Below are 19,405 nucleotides of genomic sequence, written 5' to 3' on the forward strand. Positions count from 1 at the left end.
TTCGACGCTCAAATAGAACTCGGACGCGTGGCGTCGAGCCATTTGCAATTTGAAATTTAGTACGACGCGACGCTCAAGCGTTCGCATATTGTAAATCCAGCTCTAGACCGCGAACGAGACCCGAACTGCCTAGTTAGTTAGGTATTGTAAACAGTTACCACGATGTACAGTATTCGCTATGTAATAGAAAGCACATCTGGTCGACTCAACTTCACTAGTCAGCTTGAGACACGAAATTATAATTACATTCACATACATTCCCACTAATCATAATCAATTACGACATGTAAACACATAACACAAGACGAAAACGTAACTACACTAGAGACTACATATAGATAGACTAGCTAGTCCAACAACTGTCGTTTGCTGACAGTTTGTCATCAGTCCTTACAATTACAATTGTGTCACAGCACTATGGCAGCGGAAGAAAATGCGATATTAGCGAACATTGACTCTTCTAAGTTCTCCTTCAGCAAAATCTCTGCCTAAACTGTTGCTTGCCGAGCAAGAATAGGTGTACAGTACTGCGGCATGAATTTCCTGTATTGTCAGGCGACTAAAATCTTTAGAATAACTAGCAGTCGGAGGATTCTCGAGTCCCTCGAATTCCACTATCGGTCCTGCTGGAAGTACCGCATTTCTATAGTACCACGTAATCTCGGGACGCTCATTTCCCTCAGCGATGCACGTAAACGTAACGTTGTTAAGCTCCACCACGTTTCCTCTTCGATCTACCTTCACGTCTATCGTCGCCGGACCAATAATAATGCGAGGAGGATCTAGAGAAAGATAATACATTAGTCTACAGCTGCATACACACACACAGTACACAGAGGCTGCAACTTACATAAAACATCTAGTGTTGTATTCTTCCTTGTTTTCCCAGCTCTATTTTTGGCTTCACACGTGTACACGCCACCGTCTAGTCTCGATACTGTCCCTAGATCTAGTTCAAGTATCCCATCTTGGGTAAGTGAACTTCCACTATGATATTGACCATTTCTTATCCACCGTATTTCGGGTGTTGGAGTACCATTCGCCTTACAAGTCAGCCTAGCGACACTCCTTTCTCTCACAGTCACTTTCTTGTCAAGAACAACGCGAGGCGGATCTGCAAGAGATGAGAAGCATAAACTTTAGTAAAAGTAGACGACGACATGTCCAACGTGACTGCTGTTTACCCATCATCTCTATTTTTACGGTCCCACTTCGCATGCCTATTGTATTAGACGCCGAACAAACAAATTTTCCCGAATATCGAGCGGTCACCCTTTCAACTTGTACTGTTCGTCCACCATCGCTAACGGTCATACCCTTCACAGAATCAGTAATGGCGCTTCCTTTCCAAGTCCAGCTAATAACAGGAGGAGGGTGGCCATCTGCGTCACATCGCAATGTTAATAAAGTGTTCTTCAGACGCCAACCATCCTTGGTTATAAACGTAATCGAAGGACGATCTAACAACAGAAAGATTCTAAACGACCCATTCTAACAGTATGTACGGGCAAATATTCTCTCCTTACAATGAACGTTGAGGGTGACGGTGGTATTTGCGATGCCCGCACTATTGTTAGCCGTACACACATAATCACCACTGTCTCCGCTTCGTGCACGCTCTACTCTCAATCCTTCCATTTGTATTGCATTTCGTCTACCATTCTCAGCCTCGTCACCGTCTTTACTCCACGAAAATACTGGCGTTGGTATTCCTGTTGCGTTGCAGGGAAGAACGACCGTCTCTCCCCTCTCGACCGCCACTACTTTCGTATCTGTAAATATATTAGGTGCAACTAGGAAATAAAAACAATGCAATGATTACCACAAATAAATGCATTACACTATCATACATCTCTAGCATACCTAAAACGGTCAGATTAGCCGACGCTTCGACAGAAAAGTCGATAAGTTGGGTTCCGTTGCTGACGGAATTGTGAGCGACGCAAGTGTATGAGCCCGTGTCGGCAGCATCCGTATACAGAATGGTCAGCGTGTCATCGTCTATCGAGTGTTTGTCCGTGTTACTCGCTGGCATGCCATTAACTCGCCATGTTACACGTGGTTTAGGATTTCCTGTTGCAGTGCAAGAAAATGTGACTGGAGATTTGCTGACGATGACCCGACTAGAAGAATAATCTTCGATCACAGGTTTGACTAAATCCAACAAATCAACATTCACCATATCTATGATTCATGAAAACTACCAAGATGATTGTCACCTACATTGGACATCCAAGAAAATATCTCGGAAATCAGATCCTCCTTTGTTAGATGCCCCACATCTGTAAAATCCAGAATCACTATCGCTCACGTCGTGTATGAGCAACGAGCCAGAAGGTAAAATTTGAAATCGCGAAGTGTTGAAAATGCTAATGTTATTCTTCGACCATTCGATTGTGGGTGCCGGAACGCCATTAGCCGTGCACGGTAAGGTTGCCGCGTATCCGGCAAGCTGGCGTATCACGACCTGGCTAGATGTAATGACAGCTGGAACTGCAGCAACATAAAACTAAGAATCAATAATACACGCACGCACACAAGCACACACGCACACTCAACAAGCAAATAGGCTGGCGGACAGACGGACGTACAGACAGCATTGCATTTATTAAATCTAAGCTGCATGCTACCAAAGTTTACCGATGACGAATAAGTCGGCCGATGATGATAGACTCTTGTTCACCCTGGACCCTTGGTCGGCGACGACATTTTGAGCGGTACATGTGTACGTCCTTGCATCGGTTACTTCAACTTGTGTGATAGTCAGTGTATTGCCTTCTTGAGTGTTATGTACGATACAACATCGAGCAACCGATATTCTCTCACTGTTGCCTTCTATCGGCACACCCGAAATAGACCATCTAATGATTGGCGTAGGATTGCCAGTAGCGACGCAATCGAAAGTAAATGTTTGTCCGACTAACACTTCTTTGTCTGCTAGAGATGTTGTAAATGACGGACCATCTACAGAAGATCATATTAATGAGATAAACACATCACATAGTCATCTGTCTTTTTCAGTATAATTAACGGCAGTTCGACTCTTACAGTGAACGTCGAGAGAAACGTCTAGCGAATCCTTTCCACCTTCATTAGATGCAATACATCTATACACACCGCTGTCCGACTTCTTGAGATGAAATATCCTCAAGCTTCCATTGGAAAAGAGACGATATTTACTTGACAGCGACTCATCGATAGACACTCGATCATGCAACCATTCGACCGCTGGAAAGGGTACCCCAGTCACGTGACATGGTAGGACAACAGATTTGTTCATCAATCCTTCTACAACAGCCGGTCCATCTTCGATGTGAGCTGGAACTATTTTGATACAACCAAATTAACAAAAACATCTACCTCTAGACAAAAAAAGCGATAAGAAATCGAAACATACCAATAACAAACAACGAGGCGGATGCATCAGCGACTGCCAAGTAGTTCTCGGCCACACAACGATAGACACCGGAGTGAGAAGGTCGAACCTGACTCAGTATCAATTGCGCGCCATTTCCTGCTACTGTCACCGACGTACTCGACACAACACGCCGGCCGTCCTTCTCCCACGAGATGACAGCTGACGGATTAGCTGACGCGATGCATTTCCAAGAAAAATCGATACTACCGACCAATATTCTCACGTCACTCGGTGAGCTCGACAGACGAGGAGGAACTAAATATTCACAGGCAAAACAGATAAGACAAGAAAACAAAACAACAAGTAAAGAAACGATAGCTAACAGTGAACGTCGAGTGCAATAGAAACATTGGACGATCCGCCTTTGTTTGTTGCACCACACGTATAATCACCACTGTCTTCAATAGTCGCGTCTTTGATGGTAATGGAACCATTGGTAAGTAGAACGCGAGCATTGTCGGTTAGCATAACTTTATTTCGCTTGTACCACACAAACGTGGGAGGCGGGATGCCGTTAGCATAGCAAAATAACACTGCACTCTTGCCTTTCACAACCGTCACGAGAGAAGACGTCGTGAACGCACGAGCAGGGACTAAAATAGAAATAAAAGTGACTACAATCATTGCCTCGAATATCTCGTGGCGTTGATATACCGATTACTGTCAAGTTGGCAGATGATTTTGCATCCAACTCGATGTCCGTCTTCCTATGAATGACCGTATTCTTGGCGACGCACGTGTAAACCCCAGCATCATTAGGAGTCGTTTGTCTGATGGTGAGAACGTGCCCATTATCAGATACCTCAAAGCGATTACCATCTCTTATCATTAATCCATTTTTGTGCCAGTCGAGTGTAGGTGCCGGGTCCCCAACGGCGGTACACGTGAAGGTCGCATCCGTTCCGACGAGAACCTCCTCGTCTTCTAGACTCGTAGATATAGATGGACCGACTGTACACACATTATTATAACACACTACAGTCATACACGATATATATATACGTATTGAAGCCGAATACATACACTGTACATCGAGATCGACTGTTCTCTTGTCTTGTCCTCCACGGTTCGATGCAATACAACGATATCGACCTTCGTCGGACATGCTAACATGGTTGATGACTAACGTACCATTATCGAGCACACGATACGACGATGTCTTTCCCTTCCAACTATATATACGATCGCCTTTCTTCCATTCAACAGTAGGAGTAGGAATACCGTCAGAAACACATGATAACAATACACTCTTAGACAACAAACCGTTAACCAGAGTGGAAACAAATACGATGTTGGCTGGAACTATAAACACAACAAGAGAACAAATAAGATTGCAACATTAAGTGTGTGTGTGTGTGTGTGTGTGTGTGTGTGTGTGTGTGTGTGTGTGTGTGTGTGTGTGTGTGTGTGTGTGTGTGTGTCGAGCATATACGTAAATACCTATAACGAACAAGCGGGCAGACGAAGTGATGTGTCCCACATAGTTTTTTGCTGTACACGAGTATTGACCGGACTGGTCGGCTCGCACGTTTGTTATTCGCAGATAATAAGTAGACTCGATCGAATACGTGGCAACATTGGAACTGTTCTGTAATAGAAATTCGTTGTGATGCCATTCGACGATCGGCGACGGATTGGCAAAGACAAGACAGCGAAATAGAACAAGAGAAGACACCATCACATCCTGATCACTTAACGGTGAGTCGAGAGTTGGAGCAACTAAAGAGAATAATAAAAAGGTGAGAAACGAGTGATAAGAGAGCAAATGTATGGCAACATGGCAACAACTTACAGTGCACGTCTAGTGCGATTGTCACACTCGAGTTTCCCCCTTTGTTTGTGGCTACGCAAACGTACTCACCGATATCGTCTAGCTGTGCGGACAAGATCTCCACTAGACCGTCAATAACCGACCGTCTAGGGTCCGTTTTATTGTCTAGAAAATGATTGTCTTTGAACCAAACAACAGTAGGAGAAGGAATGCCACTAGAATCGCACGCTAGAGATGCTTTTCCTCTTAAAAGAGATATAACGCGCGAACTCATCGTTGTAACTGTAGGAGGAACTATAAAGTAGCACAAAATATGAAAGACGCGTGAGTAAATGTTGTAACGGTAAGTTAATCGGCAATCTCACCCACTACAGATAGAGATGCCGACGCGTCTTGCGACATGACGTACTGACGTCCGACATCCGTCACGTTATTGACGGCAACGCAACGGTAACTACCAGCGTCGCTCGGTTGTGCCGCTTTTATGACGAGCAACGATCCATCTCCATTTCGTCTTATTTCGATATTAGAATGAAACTCGTCCAAAGCCACTCTGTCTTTGTACCACGTTATCGTAGGAAGCGGGTTACCCCTAGATAAGCAAGTGAATGAAGCGGTTCTGTTGACGAGTATTTCTACATTACTCGGAACGGAAGTGAAATACGGAGCATCTAAATGAGAGTAACGTAAGGCAAACAAGATAAATCATAACGACAACATAAAATCATTTGTCGTACAGTGAACATTGAGAATAACGTCGACGGCACGCGTTCCGCCTTCATTGCTCGCTTCACATCGATACACTCCCGCATCCAACAATTTCAAATCGTTTATTATAAGAAATCCGTTTGAGAGTATTTGATGTCGTGAGCTGATTAGAGAATTGGTCGTGTTGTCTTTCGACCACGAGATCGTAGGACGAGGAATCCCTCTAGCACTACAAGGCAGCAACACGGCACTGTCATTCAAGCCTTCCATGTATGCTGACGATTTGATTACGGGAGGAACTAACACAAAACATTAAAATATTTTAACACCACCGCCACTTCATAGCGAGAAAACGCGTGAATGCATACCGATGACGACGAGTTGTGCAGATGCTTTATCGTTTCCCAAATAGTTGATAGCAAAACATGTATAAAGTCCGGCATCGTCAGGATGTAAAGTATCAATACTTAATTCACTCCCGTCCCGACTAATCGAGATGCGATCGCTCTCGGCCACATCGATTCCGCCCTTCTGCCATTTGAAGCTTGCCGGTGGATCAGCGTTTGCCTTGCAACGCCAACTGATGTTCCTCCCCACTGTTATCCTTCTATTATCGGGAATCACACTTAACAAAGGAGCAACTGAAACAAAACAGAAACTGACGTTACAACCTTGCACACAGTAAACTTGCAGTGTACTTACAGTGAATATCGACAGTGATGGTAGAGTTTGCACGTCCGCCCTTGTTTTCACCAATACAGACGTACTGACCTTCGTCTTCTAGATCAGCAGATTCTATGGTCACATTCCTTTCTGAAGAGATTTTCTTCTTGTTTCTTATCCATTGAACTGAAGGTGCCGGAATACCACTGACCGTACAGTCAAGTGTTGCAGACTCGCCTCTTACTACAATGACTAACGACTCTGTCGAAACGGTTGGTGGAACTATAGCAACACAATATACGTATGTATACATACCACACAAGTGATAAGTGATACTATAGTGCGGCAACTGTGTACGCGCGCGCGTGCGTGCGTGTGTGTGTGTGTGTGTGTGTGTGTGTGTGTGTGTGTGTGCGTGTGTGTGTACCATACCTATGACATAGAGACGTGCAGTAGCACTAGCGGACAAATGAATCTCTCTCCCCAAGTCTCGAACAGAATTTGTAGCCAAACACGTGTAGTTGACCGCATCTTTTGGTTGTGCGTTTGTCACCGTAAGTACGGTACCGTTCTTAGCGATGAGATCATCATCTACTGCCACTCCATCTTTACGCCACCTAATGCTGGGTCTAGGATTGCCATCGACCTCACACGTAAATACAGCAATAGAATTCACCATAACCTCTCTCGTAAGAGGAGAAGTGACGAAAACCGGACCGTCTGACATAAGCAAATAGAAATAAAGAAATCAACACATGAAGGTTTATCGCCAAGAAGAATACAAACAGACAAACAAACAAACAAACAAACAAACAAACAAAACAAGCAAAAGAGCGTCACACTTACAATGAACATCCAATTCAACATCCTTCCTGTCTGATCCAGCTACGTTCGAGGTCACACAGCGGTAAGTCGCGCTATCCGACTGCTTCAGCTTGTCAATCCGCAGAGTTCCATTGGAAAGTATGCGGTATCGAGTCCCGTTACTAACAGACACGCCCCCTCGCAACCAGTCTACTTGAGGTGTTGGATAACCGGTGGTGACGCACGCTAGCAAAGCCCAACTGTCTTTCAGTCCTTCCACAAACTTCACATCAGACACTATCCTAGCCCTCACTACAAACAAACATTGTTAAACTATATATATATCAAACACTGCTAGCCTTTCAAGCTCACCATATACTTCTAATGTCGCAGTAGCGCTACTCTTTCCCACACTATTCTTCGCTCTGCACTCGTATTCGCCAGCATTTTGGCGGCTCACGTTTGCCAACATCAACTCACTACCGTCGTCGGTTTCAACGACATCGACATTGGAGCCCTCTGCAATCCGCTTTCCATCCTTTCTCCACACTATGGTGGCTGGAGGATTTGCTCTTACGACACAACGCCATTTCACATTGGAAGGTGCAATAACGGTTTGGTCAGATGGAGCAACCACAAAGACAGGAGAAACTGAAACAAACAGTCAAAAGTAACTCACCAAATCTCATCTGCTGCACTGTGTGCCTGTACTCGAATGACTCACATTGAACATCTAGAGATATAGTTGTATTGGATTGACCTCCCTTGTTACTCGCCTTGCACATATACTTCCCAGCGTCGGATACGTCCACGTTCACCGTGCGTACTTCGCTTAATGTAATAATACGACCGGCCACAGATTCTGTTGTCCACTCGTTGGTCTCACTCACTTGCTCGATTTCGTGAAACCATTCAATAGCAGGAGCCGGAATTCCAACCGCTTGACAGAACAGAGACACTGAGTCGCCCTTCTTGACGACCATGGCAGACGTATTGCTCGTAACTTGTGACGGCACTGCACGGCAAAACGATTCAAAAAACATTTACCGTGTGTCCGGCCTAAAGATCGACACACACTGTGTGCATCTGTCTCACCTATTACTGTGAGGACAGCAGACGACTGCACGTTTAATGTTATCTTCCTCGTCCAGTCCGTAACAGTATTCTCTGCTTCACACGTAAAGCGTCCGGCATCCTCTGGCTGTGCTCTCTGCACTGTTAGTAAGGTACCGTTGTCACTGATGTGCACACGTGACGTGTCTGTCGTCACTGGGAGGTAATTGTGATACCAGCGCACGGTCGGATGAGGATTTCCTGACACGGAGCAGCCGAACGAAGTGGTTTTATCGATGAGAACTTCTTGGTCTTGCGGAGCGGTGACGATACGAGGAGCGACTGCACAAACATTTATCAACATTCATCATTTAGACAAACATGTAATAAGAGAAACAAACTACACACTCACAGTGAATCTCTAGAATGATGGCGAGAGTATCGCTGCCACCCTCATTGGATGCATGACAAACATATGAATCTCCATCCAATAAAGTAAGATTGCCGACTTGCAGCGTGCCGTTGGTATGAATGATATACTTGGATGAATCCGATTTGATGACAGATGTACCTCGGCGGTACCACTGTATAACAGGTTGGGGAGTTCCGATCGAACTACAAGGTAACAGCACCTTCCCTCCAACAAATCCTTCCACTCTATTAACACTACTTGTAATATAAGAAGGAACTAACAACAACAGCACAAAGTATTATGTGAAGGTAATTAATCACTTAAAGTAAGACGATTACCAATAACAAGAAGAACAGCTGATGCGTTTGCTTTATCCAAATAGTTGGATGCGAAGCAAGTGTACTGTCCCGTATCATCGGGATGTAGATTGACAATCGTCAACTCACTGTCGTCACTGTTTTTCACTTGGACGTTGTCTTTTTCCCATCTGATTACAGCCAAAGGATCACTTGTTACTTTGCATACAAACGTGATGTTTCCTCCCATTAGAATCCTTCCCTCTTGTGGAGTCACACTCACAGATGGACCGACTGTTAGAGACACAAAACATGCATCATATTGTCATACAAAGATAACTGCATGTGACGAGTGGCACTCACAGTGGACATCTACGGTCACACTCGACGTTGCTCGACCTCCTTTGTTTACAGCAATACAATCGTAGCGACCTTCATCTAGTAAACTGGCCGACTCTATCTCCAGCCGTTCACGCTTCCCATCCAACACCATCTCTTCTCCGTCCCTTATCCAGTGAACAGAGGGAAGTGGAATGCCAGTAACTAGACACTCCAACCGTGCCATGCCACCTTTTATCACAACAATTGATGCTTTGGTTTGAGCTCGTGGAGGAACTAAGAACAAATACGCAACGTTGACAAGACTATAACTTCTGTATTGCAATAGCACTTGCATCATACCAATGACAAGCAACTGTGCAGAGGCGCTTACAGACAATGGAATGAATTTGCCCAAGTCTCGAACGGTATTAGTGACGCTACACCTGTAATTCACTGCGTCTTGTGGTCGAGCATTTCTCACAGTCAACACGGTGCCGTTTTCCGAAACGAATTCGTCATTCACAGCCACTTCATCTTTAAACCAACTGATCAACGGCTTCGGATTGCCAATGACCTCGCACACAAATGTTACCGTCGAGTTGACCATAACCTCTCTTGTCAATGGAGAAGTCACAATAAACGGAGGAACTAAAGTCAAGAAGTATCACTAAGGCAAGCATTGTGCAGTTCTTATGCTCTCCATACTTACAATGAACGTCAAATTGAATAGATTTTCTGTCCGATCCGGCAACATTTGAAGTGAGACAATGGTACACTGCGCTGTCAGACTGATTCAGCTTGTCAATTCGCAGCGTTCCATTGGAAAGAAGACGATATCGAGGATGGTCGATGACAGACACACCTGGGACACCTTCTCTCTGCCAGTCTACTCGAGGTGACGGGTAACCTTGTGTGGCACACGGTAGCAAAGCCCATCTGTCTTCTAGTCCTTCCACTAACTTCACATCAGACACTATTCTAGCTCTCACTGAATAGAATTGACGTTTAATGAAACTATGAATGAAACACTGCTAAGCATGTCAGCTCACCGTGTACTTCTAGCGTTGCAGAAACGGTACTCCTTCCCACGTTATTTCTCGCTCTGCATACGTATGCGCCGGCATCACGGCGACTCACATTGGTCAATACCAACTCACTACCGTCGTCAGACGTAACTATAACTACATTGCCTCTAGTGCCCAACCGATTTCCATCCTTTCTCCACGTTATGCTGGCCGTAGGGTTCGCTGCTACCACACAGCGCCATTTCACAGTGAACGGAACGATAACCGTTTGGTTGAAGGGAGCAGTCACAAATACAGGAGAGACTATACAACATTCAAAGTTAATTCTTAACTCAGTCACGAGTACCGAATGACTCACACTGAACGTCCAGTGATACAGTCGTATTGGAGCGTCCGCCCTTGTTAGTAGCTCTACACACATACTCCCCGGCGCCGGCTACCTCCACATTTACCAGACTCACTGCACTCAGTGTGATGATACGACCACCTACAGACGGTACTGCCCAACTGTTTGTGTGTCTCACTTCATCCCTCCCTTTAAACCAATCAATAACTGGAGCGGGAATTCCCACCGCTTGACAATATAGAGACACCAAGTCGCCTTTCTTCGCCACAACCGTTGACATATTGCTCGTAACTTGTGGCGGCACTGTATAGGAATTAAAGTACACAACACATAGTATGTTTAGATTTACTTCATTTTGCATTGCATCATCTCACCTATTACAGTCAAGAGAGCAGATGACTGTGCTTTCAATGTCTTTTTTCTATATCCGTCTGTAACGTTATTCTCCGCTTCACATGTAATGATTCCGGCATCCTCGGGTTGAACGTGATAAATCTGTAATTTATTGTCCTCGCTATTTACCCGAAAACGTGACATGTGGCTTGACACTGCTATCTCGTCATGAAACCAGCGCACAATGGGCTGAGGATTGCCAGACACCAAACAGTCAAATGAAACATTCTGTCCCATTACAACTTCACGATCTTTGATTTCTTTCACAATACGAGGAGCAACTGTAAAAACATCATTCTTCATCAAAATGAAAGACTAGACTATAAGCACAAGATAAGACATACAGTGAATGACTGTAGTAATGGACAAACTGTCACGACCGCCTTCATTCGATGCCTGACAAGTATACACATCCTCATCATTCAAAGACAGATCGTTGATTTGCAGCGATCCGTTCGGATGAATAACATATTTAGACGGATCGACCTCATTCAGCGAATCTTTCCCACGGTACCATTGTATAAACGGCACAGGTATTCCATGTGAAGAACAAGGTAAAAGCAACGTGCTGTCAACGAGTCCTTCCACTCGTGTGACAGAAGTCGTGATAACGGGAGGCACTACAGACCAACAGTACAATGTAGGATAACAGAACGAGAAGGCATGTGACTAGAGATAACCGATTACGAGAAGATGTGCCGAACTGTTCACTTTCCCGACGTAGTTGAGCGCAACACACGTGTACTGTCCTGCGTCCTCGGGGCGAAGACGCACTACCGTCAGTTCGCTGCCATCTTCATCATGAGACAAAGACAGTCTGTCACTCTCTATAACAACTACACCATCCTTTTCCCAACTGATGGCTGCAGGAGGATCGGCAGTTGCTCGACAACGCCATGAGACTTCCTTGTCTACCAAAATCCGTTCATGGCGAAGGAGTTCACGCAAAGATGGAGCAACTGCAACAAAATGCATCGTCCACAATGTCATGCCTGTCAATCAATCTTAACAGTGATACGTACAATGAACGTCTACTGTAACGGTCGAGTTAGCACGACCGCCTTTGTTTTCAGCAATACATACATATTGCCCTTCATCCTCTAAACCAGCTGATATTATCTCAAGCTTCCTGCTGAAGCCAACTTGTTTGTCGTCTTTGAGCCAAATAACAGAAGGTACCGGAATGCCAGTAGCCACACACTGTAGCTCTACAGAGCGTTCCTTCAGCACCACAACTGATTTGTTTGTTCTCACTTGAGGTGGAACTAAAGAAGAAAGAACGAACGTACAGTAAACGTGCTCGTTCATACTGCAACATGCGTGTGCCTGCCTGTATACCTATGACACGTAGATGTGCAGATGCACTCACTGACAAATTGACCCATCTGTCCAAATTCCAGACCGTGTTGGTGGCGGTACACGTATACTTAACAGCATTTCTTGGTTGTACGTTGTTTAGAGTAAGTACAGTACCGTTGTCGGACACAACACCACCATGTGCCACAGACCAAGCCATGTTCGCTTTTGGATTAGCATCTGAGACACATAGAAATGAAACAGTAGAACCAACTAGAGCCTCAATATCAACAGGAGCGGTTAATATGACGGGACCGTCTAATCAAATAGAACAATAAGGAAACATTTGTATTTTAATAGTTTGCTGTAAATACATACAATGAACATCAAGATGGACGCTCTTTTTGTCGGTTCCTACAACATTGGAGGCTACACATTTATACGAACCACTATTGGATCGTTTCAGGTTATTGATCCGTAGTGTTCCATTAGAGAGAATCTGATGGGAAGGCAAGACAGCAACAGAGTGGCCGCGTCTTTCCCACACCACTTGAGGTGCTGGATAGCCATGAACCACACAAGGCAGCAAAACATAATTATCCACCAACCCTTGCACAACACTGACAACTGACCGAATTTTGGCCCTAACTGAATGAAAATACAGTAGACTGCATAGTTTCAAATAACAACGAAATGCTCACCATAAACCTCCAGTGTTGCAGAGACTGTACTCTTCCCTATTTTGTTTTTCGCCCTGCATGTATATTCACCAGCATCTTGACGTTCCACACTTTGGAACTCTATTGTGTTAGCATCATCTGATAGTTTTATATTGGGTGAATTTCCCACCCTAATTCCATTCTTCATCCATCTTATCACTGCTGCCGGATTTGCTTCAGCCTTACAATGCCATTTCACTGACTCTTTTGATATAACAGTTTTGTCTGAAGGAAATACTACAATAACAGGAGCATCTGCAACAGAAACAAACGACATTGTACGCCAACACACGCACATACACACACACGCGCGCGTGCGCACGCACACACGCATGCGCGCACACACACACACACACACTGTGTCGTAGGATCTCACATTGCACATCCAACTCGGTGCTTGTATTATCAACCCCAACTTTATTAGCAGCTTCACACACAAACTCGCCACTGTCTGCTGGCGAGGTGCTGGTGATATGCAATATGCTACCACTTGCTGCATCATTGCTTGTGGTTGATGTCGTCACTGATCTGTTAGGCAAAGTTTCTGAGCCTATTTTCAGCCACTGGATATGTGGAGTGGGAATGCCTGTAGCTTGGCAGTAGAAAGAGACTGCATCACCCTTTTTCAGCACAACCTTAGATGTGTTGAGAGAAACAAGTGGTGGGACTGCAAGATAATGGCAACACGCATGTTATCACTAGTGATAAAGATGTCATTCAAATGTGGAAGATGTACCTAATACTGTCATGTGACACGATGTCCGTACTGTCACCGTCCTTTCCCAAAACAAATCAGTTACCACATTAACAGCTTCACATGTGTACTCTCCTGCATGTATGGGTTTTGCATGCTTGAATAATAGCCGTCTGTTATTATCTCTCAACTCCACACCATCAGCGTCATCAGTACCACGTAGTAGCATCTCGTTTTTATACCAAGCAACAGCAGGCTTAGGATTTCCAACTACAGAACATAGTAGTGACGTGCTTTTGTCAACCAAAACCTCATGATCAGCCAGGTCCGTCACAATTGTAGCTGGAACTGCAAAAATACAAAAATCAGATATACAAAGCTTCAATAATTGATACCTACAGTCTTTGTTCATTACCATGCACATCAAGTGTAACATTCAGGCTTTGACTGCCAGCCACATTCTCTGCATGACACTTGTATGTAACATTGTCCGATTTTAACAATGAGCGAATATGAAGAGTTCCATTAGAGAGAATCTTGTATCTATAAGAAGAATTATGAAGAGAATTTCCATTTCTAGTCCACCGTATGTTGGGTTGAGGAATTCCTGTTGTTTGGCATGGTAGCAATGCATCACTGTCAAGTAAAGCAGCAATTTGCCTTACTGTGGTCACTATTGTTGGTGGAACTAACTCCATACAAACAACAGAGTCAATTCAGCATTCAAATTAGCAAACAGTCACGATAATGTATAAAGCTTGTTACCTAACACAAACAGAGTAACAGTAGCAGTATCTTCTCCCAAAGTATTGCTAGCCTTGCAAGTGTAATGGCCAGAAAAAGAAGACTTAACTTGAGCCACTGTTAGTTTAGTTGCATCGTCAGAAATAACAAAGTTTGAATCTGATTTCAGAAGTTGCCCATTCTTCATCCATGAAATAGAAGGTGCAGGATTTCCTCTAGCATTACAGTGCCATACCAGTAAGCTGCCTGTCAGAAGAGTTGCATTGGATGGCACAGAAATAAGATGAGGTGGATCTGAGAAACATAAAATCAAAGTAAAGAAAAACTCTCAAAAAAGAAGTCATCTTACACTCAATATCCAAATAGACATCTTGTTCATCCCTACCACCTTCATTTTCAGCCACGCACTTGTAGCTACCAGTGTCGGTTTTCTTTGCATCATGAATAAACAAAGTCCCATTGGAAAGTACAAACACTCGAGAGCTATTGAGATTGTGCAGTGAGTCTTTCAGCCAATACACTGTAGGAGATGGAATACCAGTAACACTGCAAGGCAACCATACGCTGGATGAGATAGGAGCCACCCGTGTATTTGCATCAGGATGAATTGCAGGAGGCACTATATTACAGTACAAGCAGCAGAGTAAAATACATCACACAAAAACAAAATCAACTTCTTACCGATAACAAATACTGATCCCGATGAGTCTGCACTTCCTACAGAATTGTCTGCTGTGCATGTATACGTAGCAGTATGAGATGCAGTTAGTGGACACATTATGAGCTGTACGCCTCCATCCATAACTCGAATACCATCACTTGGACGCAATAAAACATTGTCCCGCTTCCATGCAATGGTAGGAACTGGGTTTCCAACTGCAGAGCAGTTGAGGGTTAGGCAGTGACCAGCCAAAATTCTCACATTTTGTTGAGGAGTAGAAATATTAGGAGCAACTATCACAACATAAAGCAGACAAGTCGCTAGACATGTACCATAAATAATTTAGATCAATAGAATTACATAAGACGTTCAGTGCAATTATCCAAGAAGCTGTTCCTCCAATGTTAGTAGCCATGCATTGATAATCTCCACTGTCGGCAAGGTCAACTTTCTTAATCACTAGGGTACTGTCAACACTAGAATATTTTCCACTAATTTCTGCTAACGTGAGGCCATGTCTCAACCATGACCGTTGTGGCGTAGGAACACCACTGACTTCACAAGGTAACGTAACAGACTTATTCACAACCACGGAAATAGTCGTTACTGTCGACAAAATAGTTGGTGGAATAGCTAGTAATAAAATTAGTAAGATACATTATAAATGAGTAATTAGATAAACTGTTATATTCTCACGTTTCACAATCAGTTGAGCCAATGCTGTCTCTTGACCAATCACATTTTGCAAATTACAAACATATCTTCCTGCATCAGACAGCTTTGCGGAATTAATGATAAGCTGCTTTCTATTCTTAAACACAGGAAGTCCCACCATTACACCATCAACGATCTTACTCCAGCTAATGACAGGAGTAGGAACACCATTTCCTACGCACTCTAGCATAGCTCTTTCACGAACAGTCACTGACAAGTTGGCAGGACGCAACACAAAATTCGGAGCAACTACAAATGACAGAAAAACTCATTTTAAAATTACATGTGGCAAACTCACAGAAAAGCTGAAAATGCCCTACAATAAACAGTCAGTCCAATTGTAGCACTACTCTTGCCACCAGGATTAACTGCAAGCAGTTTATAATCTCCAGCATCAGTCTTTTGTGCATTGAGTATTGTTAATGTTGCTGTTCCCTTTTTTGTGTAAGTGATGTGATGATCATCGTCTGGCAAAGAACGTTCTCCAAAAAACCACGATGCAGAAGGAACAGGATGGCCTGATACAAAAAAGGCCAAAGTGGTCTGCTGGTTTAAAACCACAGAGACTGACGGAGACTTTGCTCTGATTGTTGGGGGATCTACCAATATAAGTAAGTATAAATAGTAAATAGAATACACATAAACTGTATTAGAAATGGTTACCGTATACTGTCAAAAAACACTTTGCCCTCACCCTTTCTACACCTGGAAGTGGACTCCTTCCAATACATTCATAGGCACCACCATGCAACAACTGAGTGTTAGTTATTACCAGTGTCTGAGATTCATTCAAGAACTGCATGTTTTCTGGTAACACTTCTGTATCTTTGCCATTCAATACATTGCCATCACGTTTCCACACAATTCGTGGTTTAGGACTGCCATCAACAACACAGTGCAACTTTGTGCTTTGTGATACAAGAACAGTCTGGTCTGCAGGACTTTGTAATATAATTGGTGCCACTGAAAAAATGTATCAAGATAACAAAATGCAAAAAGAATTGATCTGCAAGCAATCTCACAGTACACATTCAAAGTTGCCTTCTTCTCATCTGTGCCTGCTGCATTGGTTGCCTTGCACATATAGTCTCCCCTGTCAGATAATTGAGCAGGCAAAAAAGACAATTGCTTTCTTGCCTGTGAACCCGATACCTTGTCAGTCATTGGAGTGCCACCACGATACCAAGATACAGTAGGCAAAGGAACTCCTTGAGCTCTGCAAGTAAATCGAGCTGTTTCATTGGCATGAATTAGAAAAGACCTCTTGTTAAGAAAAACACGAGGAAGAGCTGAAAGAAACCAACTAAATCCAAGCAGTAAGACCAGAAATGAATTAACTAACTTTGAACTGCTAGCAAAGCTGTCACGTTGTGGACTCCAGCTCTGTTGGTAGCAATACAACTTACCGATCCCTCATGATCAAATGTCACATTAGACACACTAAAGGAACTAATCGTTTCTCCTCCTTTGCTGCGATCCCCTTCATTTACAGTTGGCTCGTTAGATGTTGCCAACCTTTCATGAAACAGCCATGTCACAGTCGGTGCAGGTATTCCCTTAGCTTGGCATGAAAACTGAACACTAGTTCCTGGAAAAGTAGCAATGCTTTGTGGACCTTTCAATATAACAGGAAGAGCTACAATTAGAAAAGAAAAAATATGTTAGTCTTAGTCAGCATGTCAGACTGTAGAAATCAGTTGTATGTTACTTTACTTGCAATGTTCACTTTCAGTTCCTGACCTTCTGCCACACCCTCAGAACTCTTTATCTGACACTGATATTGACCTGCATCGTCTAAAATTGTACTTTTAATAAGAAGACGTCCATCTGGAGCTGTCACATAGGCAGACCCTTGAAGCACTACAGTGCCTTTCAAATGTAACTTTTTCCATGTTACTGTTACAGATGCTACACTGCGATAAGGACACGGCAGTATCAGTGCTTTCCTTTCATCTTGCCAAAACACAGTCTTATCAACAGGTATGTACACAGGCGGTCCAGCTTTACCAGGAACTATTGTTCTAGAGATTCGTTGAAAAGTAAACCCGTTTTCATCTGTACCAGTTGTTTTGATAAAAAATGGTGTTGTTGGAGCTCGAAATGGTGCAACAGTACTGACTGGAAACTGATCACCAGCACTCCAATTCAGAGTAACTCGATGTAAGCTTGTGCCGTCAATACTATAGAACACCATGTTGGAAACAAGAGCATCAGTACAATTACAGAGGTAATCTTGTGTAGATTCACTAGGTGGTTCTGTTGCATTCATAACAAGATATGTTAACTCACCTGAACAAACAAAACAAACCAGAAAATACATGCATAATACTATATGTACTGTCAACAACAGTAGAAAAGTAACCATTACCTATAGCTGGGCGAGTGTAGAATGATTTAGGTGCTGAGCTGTATGCAAAATTAGGTTCAAAATCACAAAAAGAACGACCACGTACTTGTACACCATAAAGTCCACTTGCATGAACAGTAACATACCACAAGCCAGCGATCGGAGAGTCAATTTTAATCACCTTTGCTATCCTCAAATCCAGTACTTTATTAACAAACTGCACACCTAATGGATTGTGGACATAAAGGCTCCTGATCTCTGGTGAAGATGTGAATGCCGAAGACCGCAGTGATGTTGCTGTTACCAACAATTCTTGTATACATGTATCAACGTGAAATCTAAGACTAGTTGAGAATGTCAACTCTGGCTGATATAACAGAGTGACTTGACGATCACTAATTGAGACTCGAATAAAGTTGATAATAGGTGGAATAAGATTTTCATTTTTCAGTTGGAACACTTCGCCCTTGCCTATTGTTGCAATCTTTCGATAAATTCCAAACCTGCTATCAGTATCGTCACAGCCATTTGTCAACACAAACACAATCTGGCAGCATACCACTGTGTCAGCATCTACACAATAAGAAACCCACATGCCACTTACTCTGCTGTTGGTTGTTTGCAACAGATCTATAATATCGTCCTCCAAGTGCGTATCTTTTGGTGGAGCATCTGTGAAGACAAATATATACGACTGAGGCCAACTCACTTCCAAGCCCATTTTGATTCCTCCGAGAGCAGCCTCAGGACAGTCTCCTCCACCATGAATGGCCAAATCTTCCAGTGCTCTCTCAAACTCGTCTAAACTGTCAGTCACAGTAGGAGGACCAACCTCTAATAAAGACAAGATACTGCATACTAATAATTGCTTACAAAGATTCCAACATGCTAGCACTTACCAGGATCATGAAAGGGTACCAGTACCAAGTTATCTACTGGGACATTGTCTCGTTGCATTACTTCTCTCAGAATAGCTGTTGAAGCAGTTCTAATTTCGTCTCGATCATCAATCATGCTACT

At 43.5% G+C, this 19,405-nt stretch overlaps 2 protein-coding genes across 2 annotated transcripts in view; both read right to left on the bottom strand.

The window, feature by feature from the left end:
- Nucleotides 1-14,196, bottom strand: part of LOC134190790 (hemicentin-1-like) — a 31,453-nt gene extending 17,257 nt beyond the window's left edge. Inside the window, exons 1-40 of the mRNA XM_062659301.1 lie at nt 13,962-14,196; nt 13,602-13,892; nt 13,208-13,480; nt 12,885-13,154; nt 12,549-12,824; nt 12,233-12,475; nt 11,891-12,169; nt 11,555-11,830; nt 11,192-11,491; nt 10,830-11,120; nt 10,496-10,774; nt 10,156-10,434; nt 9,807-10,094; nt 9,489-9,740; nt 9,168-9,419; nt 8,830-9,105; nt 8,460-8,759; nt 8,089-8,379; nt 7,737-8,015; nt 7,407-7,676; nt 6,993-7,280; nt 6,600-6,842; nt 6,266-6,538; nt 5,927-6,196; nt 5,555-5,860; nt 5,211-5,483; nt 4,859-5,137; nt 4,442-4,720; nt 4,073-4,369; nt 3,742-4,011; nt 3,398-3,673; nt 3,049-3,324; nt 2,641-2,964; nt 2,224-2,493; nt 1,864-2,154; nt 1,527-1,793; nt 1,185-1,460; nt 851-1,114; nt 443-782; nt 257-263 (exon numbers count right to left, since the gene is read on the bottom strand). Coding sequence (XP_062515285.1) covers nt 257-263; nt 443-782; nt 851-1,114; nt 1,185-1,460; nt 1,527-1,793; nt 1,864-2,154; nt 2,224-2,493; nt 2,641-2,964; nt 3,049-3,324; nt 3,398-3,673; nt 3,742-4,011; nt 4,073-4,369; nt 4,442-4,720; nt 4,859-5,137; nt 5,211-5,483; nt 5,555-5,860; nt 5,927-6,196; nt 6,266-6,538; nt 6,600-6,842; nt 6,993-7,280; nt 7,407-7,676; nt 7,737-8,015; nt 8,089-8,379; nt 8,460-8,759; nt 8,830-9,105; nt 9,168-9,419; nt 9,489-9,740; nt 9,807-10,094; nt 10,156-10,434; nt 10,496-10,774; nt 10,830-11,120; nt 11,192-11,491; nt 11,555-11,830; nt 11,891-12,169; nt 12,233-12,475; nt 12,549-12,824; nt 12,885-13,154; nt 13,208-13,480; nt 13,602-13,892; nt 13,962-14,148 — 10,821 coding nt within the window. The 5' untranslated portion in view covers nt 14,149-14,196. The remainder of the gene's footprint in view (nt 1-256; nt 264-442; nt 783-850; nt 1,115-1,184; nt 1,461-1,526; nt 1,794-1,863; nt 2,155-2,223; nt 2,494-2,640; nt 2,965-3,048; nt 3,325-3,397; nt 3,674-3,741; nt 4,012-4,072; nt 4,370-4,441; nt 4,721-4,858; nt 5,138-5,210; nt 5,484-5,554; nt 5,861-5,926; nt 6,197-6,265; nt 6,539-6,599; nt 6,843-6,992; nt 7,281-7,406; nt 7,677-7,736; nt 8,016-8,088; nt 8,380-8,459; nt 8,760-8,829; nt 9,106-9,167; nt 9,420-9,488; nt 9,741-9,806; nt 10,095-10,155; nt 10,435-10,495; nt 10,775-10,829; nt 11,121-11,191; nt 11,492-11,554; nt 11,831-11,890; nt 12,170-12,232; nt 12,476-12,548; nt 12,825-12,884; nt 13,155-13,207; nt 13,481-13,601; nt 13,893-13,961) is intronic.
- Nucleotides 14,197-14,236: 40 nt separating this feature from the next.
- On the bottom strand, nt 14,237-18,307 carry LOC134190791 (hemicentin-1-like). The gene is made up of 13 exons (XM_062659303.1): nt 17,752-18,307; nt 17,381-17,674; nt 17,061-17,327; nt 16,702-17,001; nt 16,359-16,637; nt 16,021-16,287; nt 15,685-15,957; nt 15,345-15,617; nt 15,013-15,282; nt 14,685-14,957; nt 14,505-14,607; nt 14,319-14,462; nt 14,237-14,267 (listed from the first exon to the last, which is right to left on the bottom strand). Exons 1-13 carry the CDS (start codon nt 18,305-18,307, stop codon nt 14,237-14,239), a joined length of 3,330 nt encoding a protein of 1,109 aa, XP_062515287.1.
- Nucleotides 18,308-19,405: the final 1,098 nt, after the last annotated feature.

This window comes from Corticium candelabrum, chromosome 15 (genome assembly GCF_963422355.1).
Source record: "Corticium candelabrum chromosome 15, ooCorCand1.1, whole genome shotgun sequence".
NCBI lineage: Eukaryota > Metazoa > Porifera > Homoscleromorpha > Homosclerophorida > Plakinidae > Corticium > Corticium candelabrum.